Source organism: Mesoplodon bidens, assembly GCF_964165515.1.
Source record: "Mesoplodon bidens genome assembly, chromosome: 1".
Classification (NCBI taxonomy): Eukaryota; Metazoa; Chordata; class Mammalia; order Artiodactyla; family Ziphiidae; genus Mesoplodon; species Mesoplodon bidens.
The window spans coordinates 147,768,644-147,782,181 of NC_138176.1; the positions used below are offsets into that span (position 1 = coordinate 147,768,644).

General features: G+C 35.2%; 1 protein-coding gene across 9 annotated transcripts in view; it reads right to left on the reverse strand.

Moving 5' to 3' along the window:
• Window positions 1-13,538, reverse strand: part of N4BP2 (NEDD4 binding protein 2) — a 71,420-nt gene that overhangs the window by 26,049 nt on the left and 31,833 nt on the right. For 8 of the 9 annotated variants that reach the window (XM_081229801.1, XM_081229800.1, XM_081229799.1 and 5 more), the window contains 6 exons: window positions 13,367-13,443; window positions 7,894-8,046; window positions 3,731-6,117; window positions 3,020-3,105; window positions 2,464-2,509; window positions 451-647 (listed from right to left, as the gene is read on the reverse strand). In XM_081229801.1, the coding sequence (XP_081085927.1) occupies window positions 451-647; window positions 2,464-2,509; window positions 3,020-3,105; window positions 3,731-6,117; window positions 7,894-8,046; window positions 13,367-13,443 (2,946 nt within the window). The other variant, XM_081229805.1, reaches the window with a different exon arrangement.

The window sequence follows — 13,538 nt, forward strand, 5'->3', positions numbered from 1 at the left end:
TACTTAATTTCATATTCATAAGTTTCTAAAATTTTTCTCTAAAAAAATTTTGTTTCAAAGATGGACAATTCTTTAATAGCAAGTGTCATTTGCTATTATATGATAAATGAAATTATCTTCAAAGGAAATACTTCTTTCATGTTTTTCTAGAACTAAAAAATTGCAGAAGTAAATGTTAAAGATAAGATATATACACCTGCAAAATTAAATCTAAAACAACAGATTTAACATAAATTGGCTTACTGTTATAGAATATCAACTAATTTTCCAGAAGCAAAGACCTCCAACTTCAAACTACATTTAAAACATTTTTCAATTTTAACATTAACTTCAATCAGGTTAAAATATGATTTCAGACTAGGAAAAGTAGAATCAAATGAAAATCAAAAAGTAAACATATGATAAAATTAGAGTCAGAGACAAAGGCTTAATATTTATACTAACTCATACCAAATCATGCTTTTCCTGTAAGGCAATTTCTTCTGACATTATTTCTCTGAGTGACACTTTTTTAGTATGAGTGTTCCAATGATCCAATAAGGGTTGCATTTCAGGTGCTGCTAAAGTCTTCAGTAATTTTTTGCCCGTTCTCTGAGATGATTTTTGTTCTGGATTATCAAGACCAACATGCCCAACCAGGGAAGGATCTACAAAAGCAGTATCAATAGTGTCAGACCATCAACAATAAATGTACAAATTAGGCATTATTCATTCTGTTACATCTACCTCAGAGAGACCCAGAAAACATGATTTTTACTCTTTGCTTATAAATACAATATTCCAAGTTGTATCTCAAAGTTTCAAAATACATCTTCACATAATCGCAAGCAAGTATAAATGTAGAAATATTCAAATGAACAATGATCTGGGTATTACTGTAAATCAACTCAATGCTTCCCCACTCTTTTTCATATCACATCAACACAGAGAAAACAGTGACACACATATACACTGGTAGACAGAGGAAGCTGCAGCCAGCCAGAAGTGAGCAGCTTTGGTCAGCTCTGCTTGGCCACTCCAAGAACTGAAAGGATGAATATTTCTGCAAATCTGTAACCCATTGGAGGCCTACAATAAATATTGAACAAATGATATTCAACATAAGGAAGGAACTAAACATTCTAAAAAGTTCATAATAACAAGACAATGTATAATATTTCAGCTTTTCTAAGAGCACCACATTCTGATATACTCCTTTGATTTCCTGGAGAGTGAAGAAATAGCAAATACTGTCATCTGAATAACTCTGATACTCTTTGGGAACTTCTAGCTCTCAAACAGCTTTAGCTCTTGAAGCTACAACACAGGTCTGAACTAAAGTTAGGAATCTTCATTATAACAATCTTTAACCTGGAGTCCTAGGTATGGAGTGGACAAGAGAGGCATCTGGAGGAACTCAGGCACAAAAGGAGGACCCTGTAACAGGTCTGCCACCCTGCACTAACCACTTACAACAATGCTATCTAAGAAATCTTCTGGAATCAATTATTTTCAATTTGGCAGATGTAATCAAAAAGCAGGTTGACTTTTGTGCTCTAATTATATTAACATCAATAAAAAATTTGAAAAACCAAGTAATATTTCAATGATGCTCTCAAACACAGGAATTTTTTTTTTTTTTTTTTGCGGTACGCGGGCCTCTCACTGTTGTGGCGTCTCCCGTTGCGGAGCACAGGCTCCGGACGCACAGGCTCAGCGGCCATGGCTCACGGGGCCAGCTGCTCCGCCGCATGTGGGATCCTCCCGGACCGGGGCACAAACCCGTGTCCCCTGCATCGGCAGGCGGACTCTCAACCACTGCGCCACCAGGGAAGCCCCACAGGAATATTTTATTGCTCTCAAACCAGAAGTTTCCCTTCATTCAGAGCAAAATCATAAACAGGAAACACCCTGACTATGTGCATTAGAGCACACCTTGGGTGTTCCACAGCACTCCTGTTTTTTTTTTCTTTAATTGAAATGTAGTTGATTTATAATGTTGTGTTAGTTTTCAGGTGTTAACTGAAAGTTAAATGATATTATAGGGGCTTTTTTCTTCTTTAAGCTTTGTTTTCTTTTGTATCAATATTAAATGTTAAAACTTTTATTTGCAAATCAAAATTCTTGGGTAACATATTTTGTGGAAGTATATTTAAAATGAGTTAAGATTCAGGGACTTCCCTGGCCTGCTCCCAGTGCAGGGGGCCCAGGTTCGATCCCTGGTCAGGGACCTAGATCCCGCATGCTACAACTAAGAGCCTGCATGCCACAATTAAAAGACCCCTCACGCCGCAACTAAAGATCCCGCACACCTCAACAAAGATCCCACATGTGGCAACAAAGATCCCGCATGCCACAACTAAGACCTGGCGCAGCCAAATACATAAACACTTAAAAAAAAAAAGAAAAGAGTTAAAATTCATACACACACACCAAGTTTCAACATCAAGACAAGAACATTAGAAGTGAAAATATGTGCTTTACCTTGCATTAATTTGCCACAGGATACCTCTTCTTGTCTTTGTCGCTCCTAAACACAGAGGCAGAACGGGATTGGCAAAGGAGGGTGCATTAGAAAACAAGCTTATATTATTTTTCTCTAGTAATCATTTCTCCCTGTAAAACTATCAATCATTCTTGCTAAATCTAATAAAAGTAGATAAATATAATTATAAATTGATTCCATCTATATATTTTTTCTACTTATAGAGCTCTTATGCTGTGATTTTTTAAAAAACTGTTTATGAAACTTAATTAGCACTGCAAGTCTTTAAGGAGTAAAAAACTACTTATGATTTTTTTCCCTAAAAAAAAAAAAAATCAACAATCATATTGAGCTCCATTATATAATTTGGCCAGTCTGGAAATAATCTAACATACTGGAAGGAGAAAAAAAAAATCAGTAACCTGTTAACTGGTAAAATTAATTCTCTCTCAAAGTCAAAATTCAATAGAATCTTTCATATAACAGATTTTATTGAAGAGCAAAGGTGACAAAATGTACACAAAAGGAGCTTTCTATAAAAAGAAGCCTACCAACCATTACAGATTCTTTCCATTTTTCATGAATCACTTTAGCCAGATTCAGATCTATATGAACCACACAGTCCTCAACTGTTAGGGACCCTTGTGAGGGGGAGAAGAAAAGAAAAGAAAATATGATCATTACTCATTATACATTTGCAGAAAACATACTCAACTACCTTATGCATCATAAAACTAATTTGTATTTTTAATTACTAACCTATGTCTCTAGTTCTAAATCTCTTGGAATATTTTTATGTAATATGTCATTGTTTTCACACTTCTTGGCAGGTACAATTATATTATGTTTCATATATTTAAGTTATTCATGTCCATTAGACTAAATATATTTAATATATTCATTTCCATTAGTCAAGACCTTCCAGTAGGCGTATTCTAAGGAATTATCTTGCCTTAAGTGTATCTGGAGTAGCACCAAAGGATTCAAAAAGATGTATCTGTGCAAATAAGTATGAGGTAAATACCAGAGAAAACTTCCAGTATATGCACAAGATGAATACAAAGTCCATCTAAATACTCTCTATTTCTTCAAATTATATACTTAAAAATCTTCTACAAATACACTGTGTCAAAAATAATAAGGTAGGCAAAACAAATTACTTTTACACTTCTAGTAACATAAAATAATTTTAAAATTGAACTAGACCCTCTATCTATATTCTACTTACACAAAGATACACATATAAGTAATTTACTTTTTCCTTACCTGAATCAATACCAACAGGGCCAAATAATTCATTGAGCTGAAAAGCCAGTTCAGGGGGCAATGCCAATTCCAGACAGTCTATGGTCAGCGATTTGGCCATCACTGGCGTGGGATTCAACGTCTCAGTTTTATCTCCTTCAGTAACTTCAGCTGACAAAGCACTCCCTGCCATTAGAATTTTTTCCACTTCCAGTTCATCTTCATTCATAAATTCTTCTGTGTTTGGAAATTTCACATAATCCTTTGGAAGATTTTCACTTTTATTTATGTCAAAAGAGTCAGTAAAATAAATTTCTTCATGTAATTCAAGATCCGAAGTGCTCGATACAGAATTTAAAATATCAGACAAATTCAAAGAAGAATGTATACTGTCTCCAATCTCAGTGACTTCTGGATTCTTCTCCATTTCACCCACATTTTTAGTGGTAGTAGCTTTTAGAGTGCCTGGAAAAAACTGCTTAACATTATATAAACCTGAAAGTTCTGCCTGACTATTAGGAAGTACTTCATTATTATTCTTGAGATCTACATTAGGAAATATACCTGTTATTAATCCAGGTTTTTCAGTAGTTATAGCTTTTATTTCTGCCTGCTCTAAGTTTTCCTTTTCTGAATTACAGGTAGACTGTACGTTAGTGTTACTGATACCAATTCCATGGCTAAATTCTGGCACAGAAGAATTAGACTCCTCTAAGCTTCCTCTTTGGCTAATAATTTCCTTCAAATTCAGTCCCAGAGAAAATGGCCCAATTTGTGCTTCATCATATGACTTTTCTGTATTCTCAAATTCAGTATCCTCACATAATTTAGTTTCAGAATCCAATAAAAGGCTTGTGGCCCAAATAATATCTTTGTTACACCTCTCATATAGGTCTTTTAGGGCTTCTAATGAAAACGATCCAAATAGTTTACAAAGAATGTTAAGATTTTCAGATTCATCAGCACTGGTAAGCTCACTTTCTTCAACATATGTGCTTTTGTCATACATTACCCTATATGGAATTGTTTCTTGAACATCTAATTTTGTGTTAATATTGAAAGCTTTCGGTTTAAATCCATCTAATCTTCCTGTTAATACTCTCAGAGAATCTGAAACACCAATTTTATTCTTTTCTATTTTCCATAAGAGAGCAAAATCCTGTGGTTCAGTCTGAGTACACTTGCCTACTTCTATTCCAGGGACTTCTTTAGTCTTTTCTTCTTGAAATTCAGCTAAAGTTTGTGGTCCCACTCCTCCAGGAGCAGTTGGCACACTATTGGTAAAAGCAAGAGACAATGTGTGTTGCCTATGAATCTTTTTACTTGGACAAGTTTTATTCTCACAAGTCATTTCATTGGGCAGCATTTCAGAACTTCCTCGAGTAGAACTACCCAATGTTTTTAGCTCTTCAGGGCTTGTGCCCCAACAGGCCTCATGTGCTGTATATAAGGACATTTCATTCATACTGTTGTTAGTTCCAAATTCTAGGTTGGGTTCATTTAAGCCAGCCTTTGGCATTCTTGATCTGTGCTCTCTCTGAGCTAAAGAATCAGATGAAGGCCAGTCACCCACAATGTTGAATGAGTCTTTTTCAGTATTTTTATAAGTACCATATTTACAGCTATTGAAAGATTCTGAGGCATCATCACACTGTGACTTGCTGTCATCCTCTACGTTTTCATGTGGAGATCCTCGTGGCTGGATACAATCTACACTCACAGATAAACTACTGTCTAATACTTTATGTGACTGAAGGCAATTATACTTTTTGTCACTTTGTATAGATAAAGCTTTTTCAGTTTTTCGGTTCCTTTTTGTCCTCTGACCGATAGACTTATCAACTGGCCAGTCACCAACAAAAGACAGCTCTTGTCTTGGGAACTTTTCTGAAGTTGATTTGCTTTTTTGTTTTCCAAAGGCTTTTTTCTTTACTCCTGCTCTTTCTTCCAGCGTTTCACTAGATGAAGATTTTTCATTTTGAAGTGGTACAGTATTTGAAAGACCACAGTCTTCTTGATTATTTCCACCATAGCAAATACCTGGTGATATTCTCTCTACAAAACTATCTGCATTGGTTTTACTACACTCTTTTTCAGGAGCCATTTCTACTGGTTCTTCTTTTTCACTTTTGTCTGTTGCTCGTTCTTTGCTTTCAGAATCAGAAAAATAAATGTCTGGAGCTTCCTGAATGAAAGCATTCTGAATGTTAGGATTCATACCAATTATTTCTTTTTTTCCGTTGTTTAAATCTGCATTAGGGAGATATGTAACATTCTCAGGTAACAAATTTTCTTTGGTCACATCATGTTTCTTCTCTTCAATTAACTCTGGATGCTTCAGAGACGAGGATAAAACATTTTCTTCTTTTTCAGAGGCAATATCTTCATTGTCTCTTGGGCTGTAAGATCTGTTTTTAAGTATTATAAGGAAATCTCTTAATGTTGCCATTAATATTATGATTTAAAGAATCATTCAACTGAAAGACGAGACACTTGATCCTTCCCTAATACACTATGAACACATCACTTTATTGTAATCCCAACACCTAGCACAACGCTTGGCATACAAGAAGCACTCAGATTTTTTCAAATTGAATAATTAACATGAGATTTTCAGTTAAGGTGTTTATTATGCATTAAATATTAAAGTTAAGGTTCTAAATTTGTTCCCAGAAGAGGACACCTCCCTAGCTCCTTTCCAACCTATTTAAGCTTAATATATGTGAAACTAGGTCTGCCTCTTATACCACCTGTCATTTGTTGCAGAGGAAAATGCTTAAGATTGATTTACAAAGTCTCAAAGAGTCAACCAACATGATCTGCACAATTAAGTGAAATGAGAGAAAGGGAGGACAGCTCTCATTTGAGATGTCACTTGCTAAATTTTTTAAAGCCATCCTCGATGTTAATTTCAGGCTCAGAGCACTTTTGCCGAATCATTATACTTTTAACTTCAGTGCATTTTCCTTATTTAACAACTCATCTTCCTTTCTTTCTTTATTGCAGGAGTTCTCAAAGTCCCAACTATCCCATGAAGCCTTCCTAAGTGAAATCACACCTAACATTCAGTTTTCTATACACCAGATGCTAGTATATTATAAGTTCTTCACAAGTATTAATTCATAATCCTTATGAGATCCTTATAAGCAAAGTGTTACTATTGCCATTTTGCAAATGAGGAGCCGAAGTATAGAGAGATTTTATAATTTGTCAAAGATCTGACAAATCTTTGGGATTTGAAGCCAGGAAATACAGCTAAGGAGCCCACATTCTTAACCACTTTGCAATACTGCTCCTCAATAAAAGAGCATTTGTGAATTTTCTTTTCCCAACTCCTTCTTAAAAGGGTCTCGGGCCTCCCTGGTGGCGCAGTGGTTGAGAGTCCGCCTGCCGATGCAGGGGATACGGGTTCGTGCCCCGGTCTGGGAGGATCCCATGTGCCGCGGAGCGGCTGGGCCCGTGAGTCATGGCCTCTGGGCCTGCGCGTCCGGAGCCTGTGCTCCGCAACGGGAGAGGCCACAACAGTGAGAGGCCCGCATACCGCAAAAAAAAAAAAAAAAAAAAAAAAAAAAAAAAAAAAAGGGTCTCATCCCTAATCATCAAAAAATGTGAGCAATTCAGAACTCTATATTTAAGACTCTTCTTCACTCACTTATTGATTCAATTGTTTATGTATCCTAAATGTTTTTAACATAATCAGTACTATCCTGAATTGCAAACTTTCAAAAGGTTGTGACTTGTTATTACTTAGTAAAAGTATACCATGCATAATACATTTTTACGATACTAGCTTGAAAGAGTATTTTTATTAATACCTAAGAAAATTAAGAAGTAATGTGACTATATACAAAGTAACAATAGAGGGTAGATAATGTAACAGATAAATACTGGAATAGCAGCAAGTTAAATAAAGAAGGCCGGAGTATTCATAGTGTAAACAGGGACCTACATAAACCAAAAGACAATGAAACCCCCATGTATGTCATCACCCACATAAACTTTTACTTCTCTTGCTAACCATATATATCCTGTTCCAGGTAAGACTATACCTAAACCCTACAAACAACAAATGCCTACCTTATTTTTAAAGTTATTTGGCAGTGATTTTAGAAGTTCCTAAATTATCAGATTTTTTAAAATTAAGTTTTTAAATTGAATTTCTGTACATAGAGACTTTAACCTACCTAGTACTTCTGTCACAAGAATATGCACACAACTCGATACGTTCCATTTTCTCTGGAACTGAAGAACTCATGATTATGGGCACTGAAACAAAACGTTGATAGTGTTCCAACATTCTTGTTATTTTTTCTTTGCTTATCCCATGAATATTACGCCTAAAAATTCCAGGGGAAAAAAAGGGTAGAAGGAACATTGGTAATTAAGTTTTTAAAAAATCAGCTCATATAATGTTAAGAGAAACAATGATACATTTCTAATACATAAAAATATCAAAACTGGTTTATTATAACACAATATAAACTATTTGATTCTAAGTTTCATTTTATTCAGAATGTCCTAAATCACCATTTTCTTAATCATGCCATACAACCTTTTCCAAACATCCTTCATCAACTTGGAAAAAACCAGCAGATCTTAATAACTTTAAGAGAAGTTATTCTCGAGCTCTGACAAAAAAAATCTCCTACGAATATGACCATCATTTCAATTGATTCATTATTAACTAGTGACTAAAAAAATTCTACTACAGAGGCTTCCACTTATGCCAGTACAGCAGACTAGATGTGCCAAAGGACACTCCTATTACAGTAAAACTGGATCCCATACAAATTAAAGCAGACACACACTTTAACACATTCTAAGTTCAAGTAAAGAAAAAACATTCCTAGTATTTGAAGTCTCCGGATGTCCAAATATGAAGTTTGTTATATTTGTGCTTTCATTCATGGTAGCTTATTCCTTTGTTTTTGTTTATGAGCTCACACTTAGTTGAATCTAATATATGGGAATCCTTAGGCCTTAAACTGGGGGTGCTTTCATTCATACAGCATCTGAATTTGCATCTGCCAGGAGGCAAGATGGTACGCTTTAGTCCTTCAAGGGTCTTGTCTTAATGAAAACATCCCAGTTGAAACTCTCCTATCTCAGGCTGGATCCAACATTTAGTGTCTGGATCCCGGGGCTAATATTAGCATTTGCCACCTGGGGAAATCTGGCTTTCATATTTAAATACCTCAGTCTTGTCTGGTTTCAGATGACAGAAAAGCAAAGAGATAGAAAATATGAAAGAGAGGTTAAGAGACATAGACATAGAGGACAGAGCAAAGAGGTCTAGTATACATCTAATCCAAGTCCCAGAAAGAGAAGAGAGAGTACGTGGGACAGAAGCAATTTAAAGAAAAATGGCTGAGAATGTTCCAGAACTGATGAAAGACATCAATCTCCTAATCTCACAAATCCAACAAATCTTAAGCAAGATAAATAAGAAATCTACAACTAGAAACACAGTACTGATACTGTCATTCACTAAAGATAGAGATAATATTAAAAACAACTAGAAATTTTAAAAAACTAATCATCTAAAAAGAAACCAACTATTAGAATTACACCTGACAACAATAATAATGGACAAATGTCATCATCAATAACAGAAACTGTCAATCTAGGATATATACACTCAGCAAAAGTATCTTATAAGAATGAGGACAATAAAAGGATTTTCAGATTTAAAAAAAAAAGAAAAAAAAGAAAGAGATTGACATGAAACTGGTCTACAATGTAAAGAAAATCCTAAAAGATGAATGTCAGGCAGAAGGAAATTCTCAGATGAAAGACCTATAATGAAAGGAAAATTAAGCACAAAACACTACACACAGCACAAATAACTACACGAGTGAAAACAAACACCATCTGTACATTCCAGATAATCATAGCATGTAAGTTGGAAGGGAGGTTAAGTATCAGAGTTAACATGTTTGAAAGTCCTTGTATTTGTGAAGAGGAAAGCTAGGAAAACAGTTTAATTTTAAAGTTTGCATGATAAAACTTTTAATGTAACCACTAAAAGAGTTTAGAAAGTGTCTATAATCTCCAAATTAGTAGAGAAGGAAAAAACGAGTAAGAAAATTTGCATTCAATTAAAAAAATCCAAAAAAGGCAAGACAGGAGGAAAAAAAATCAAATATATAATTTTCTGTAATAGGAGAAAAAACAACCACAGAAAAGGTGAGGTAAATAAAAAGTACAGAGAGAGACAGCAAGAAACAAGACCAATTATATGAATACCCAAAATAACTGTAAAAGAACTAAGCTTATCAATTAAAAGCCAAAGATAGAGTGAATTTTTTAAAACCCAGCCATACTGGTTATAAGAGGTACACCTAAACACAAAGATACTGAAGGTTGAAAGAAAAAGTATAGAAAAAGAAATAACACTCAAATATTAACTAAAAGAACTGGTATAGTTCTATTTATATTAGACAAATTAGATTTTATAACAAAATTTAATATTAATAAAAGAAAATTACTAGACAAGGATAAAAGGTTCAATTAGAGTGATATAAAAATCTTAAGCTTATATGCACTTCAAAAAATATCCTCAGTATATTTAAAGCAAAAATGGGCAGAATTATAAGGAAAAACCGACATAATCAACATAATAGAGGGAGGTATCAACACCTCTCCCATAGTACATTTTCTCATCCCTCTCTTAAACATTAATCCATCAAGCAAAATTTTCTGAAAAGTAAAGCTACAGATGCAAGCAAAAGAATAAGCATGATTTAATGATATATTAATATACTACAACTGTTATACATTCTTATCAAGCAAATATGAACATTTATAAAAAATTGACAATGAACTAGTGAAACACATCTTTAAAAATATCAGAGAATTAGTATCATACAAACTGCACAATCTTACCTACTGCAGTAAAGTTGAAAACCAATTTTTTGGAAAAGATAAATTTTAAAACCATCTGTTCCAAAATTTAAAACATAGTTCTAAACAACCCAAGGGTTAAAGAATTAAAGTAACAGTAATGCAAACTAGAAAATAAATGATAAAAAGAAGATATTATATACTAAAATTCTAGGAGCATCTAACATGATACTTAGGGAAATTTATAGCATCAAATGCTCATATTAGAAAATGACCTAGGGCTTCGTTGGTGGTTAAGAATCTGCCTGCCAATGCAAGGGACACAGGTTCAAGCCCTGGTCCAGGAAGATCCCACATGCTGTGGAGCAACTAAGCCCGTGCACTACAACTACTGAGCCCGTGCTCTAGAGCCCAAGAGCCACAACTACTGAGCCCACATGCCACAACTACTGAAGCCCATGCGCCTAGAGCCCGTGCTCCCCAACAAGAGAAGCCACTGCAATGAGAAGCCCGCGCACTGCAACGAAGACCCAATGCAGCTAAAAAAAAAAAAAGAATAAACAAAGCAAAATAGATTTTTTTAAAGCAAAGAAAGTAGAATAAAAGAAGCAGAAATGAATGAAACATAAAACAAACTTATAATAGAAAGGTCAACAAAGCAGAAAGATGTCTATTTGAAAAGGCTAATAAAAAATCTGATCTCGGGCTTCCCTGGTGGCACAGTGGTTAAGAATCCGCCTGCCAATGCAGGAGACACAGGTTTGATCCCTGGTCCGGGAAGATCTCACATGCCGCAGAGCAGCTAAGCCCGTGTGCCACAACTACTGAGCCTGCGCTCTAGAGCCCGCAAGCCACAACTACTGAGCCCTCGTGCCACAACTACTGAAGCCCACGTGCCTAGAGCCCATGCTCTGCAACAAGAGAAACCACGACAATGAGAAGTCTGCGCACCGCAATGAAGAGTAGCCCCTACTTGCTGCAACTAGATAAGGCCCGTGCACAGCAACGAAGACCCAATACAGCCAAAAGTAAAAACAAATAAATAAATAAATTTATAAAAACAAAAAAATCTGATCTCTGCTAAGAATAATCAAGAAAAAAAAGAAGATACACATAAACACATTAGGATTGAGAAGTATAGATGCAGCAGAGATGTAAATGGTAAGAGAATACTACAAGAGTTTTAATAAAAAGATTTTTGTTTTATTTATTTATTTATTTATTTATTTATTTATTTATTTAATTTTTTGGTTGCGTTGGGTCTTTGTTGCTGTGCATGGGCTTTCTCTAGCTACAGGGAGTGGGGGCTACTCTTCGTTGCGGTACGCAGGCTTCTCATTGCGGTGGTTTCTCTTGTTACGGAGCATGGGCTCTAGGCACGTGAGCTTCAGTAGTTGTGGCATGAGGGCTCAGTATTTGTGGCTCGCGGGCTTTAGAGCGCAGGCTCAGTAGTCGTGGCACACGGGCTTAGTGCTCTGCGGCATATGGGATCTTCCCGGACCAGGGCTTGGACCCGTGTCCTCTGCATTGGCAGGCAGATTCTTAACCATTGAGCCACCAGGGAAGTCCCATAAACGGTCTTAATAAATTTGAAAACTTTGGTGTAATGGACAAATTCCAATGGAAACTTCTCACAAAGAAAATAGAGGATCCAGACAGTTTCATAAGTAAATTCTATCAAACATTCAAACTTACATAAACTCAGAAAAGAAAAGAAATACTTCCCAACTAATCTTATGAACCTAAAACCATTATACCAAAACCAGGCAAGACAGGGCAAAGAAGAAAAAACTGTAAGTCAATCTCACTCATTCATACAGATGCAAAAATCCTAAATGAAATATTAGAAAACCAAATCTAGTAATGTATCAAAAGGGTAATAAAAAGGAATGAAGTACTGATACATGCTCCAACATGGGTGAACCTTGAAAACATTATGCTAAGTGAAGATGTCAGACACAAAAGGTCACATATTGTATGATCCCATTTATATGAAATGTCTGGAATAGGCAAATTGATAGAGACAGAAAAGCGGATTAGTAGTTGCCAAGGGAAAGGGGAATTGGGAGTGACTAATAGCAAATACAGGGTTTCTTTGTTGAGATAATGAAAACGTTCATTAATTAAACAGTGGTGATGGTTGCACAACATTGTGAATGTCCTAAAGTTAGGTTGTCCTTTATTTAGTACTGACATTAGTTTAAATTACCATGGAGAAAATACTCTGACCAAAATTAATTTAGGGCTATCTCTAAGGGAATACAGAGCACAAAACAAAATACACTGTATGTCCATGTCCTGAATTAACATTTTTATCCAAGTCAAACAATCAAAGAAAAAAGTATAACCTTGGGGGGAAAGCAGAGTGGGTAGTGAAAAACCTGGACAGCTGAACATTTGCTACCTTTTCCATTTATACCTCCTCACTTCCTTCCAGCATTGTGAGTCACTAGGCAGCTACAACAATTTGTTCCTGCCAGTAGCACATGGTTCAGGTTTGCCAAATCCTAGAATCTCTTCTAGTTTCAGATATTGACATTATATTATTAATAAGTAATAAAGTACTGACTATAAAAGACAATTGGAATTTTCCTGACTGCTAATTAACAATTTAGGAAGAAAAAGACAAATTCTTCACAAACTGAAAAAAGAAAGCCTATAGGCAATACAAAATTTGTTATCAATTTTTAAGTGGCAAAGCCGCAATCTAATACATTTTGTTTCGTTCATTATTTACAAGGGGAAAAAAATCTAGATGGACTTTCTATCACTCTCATGAAATTAAAAACATGTTAGATAAACTCCAAGTTTTACCTTGCAAGTTCCTTTGGTTTGAATTTCCACCAGGTATCCGGTTCCCGGAAAAGGACTTTATATCTATGTTTTTGAGACTACATACAAAAAAGACAAATGCATTTTAAAATAATTACTTCCATGAAAGTTAATTCATTGTTTCCAAATTCACAGCATGTTAAAACTGAAAGAA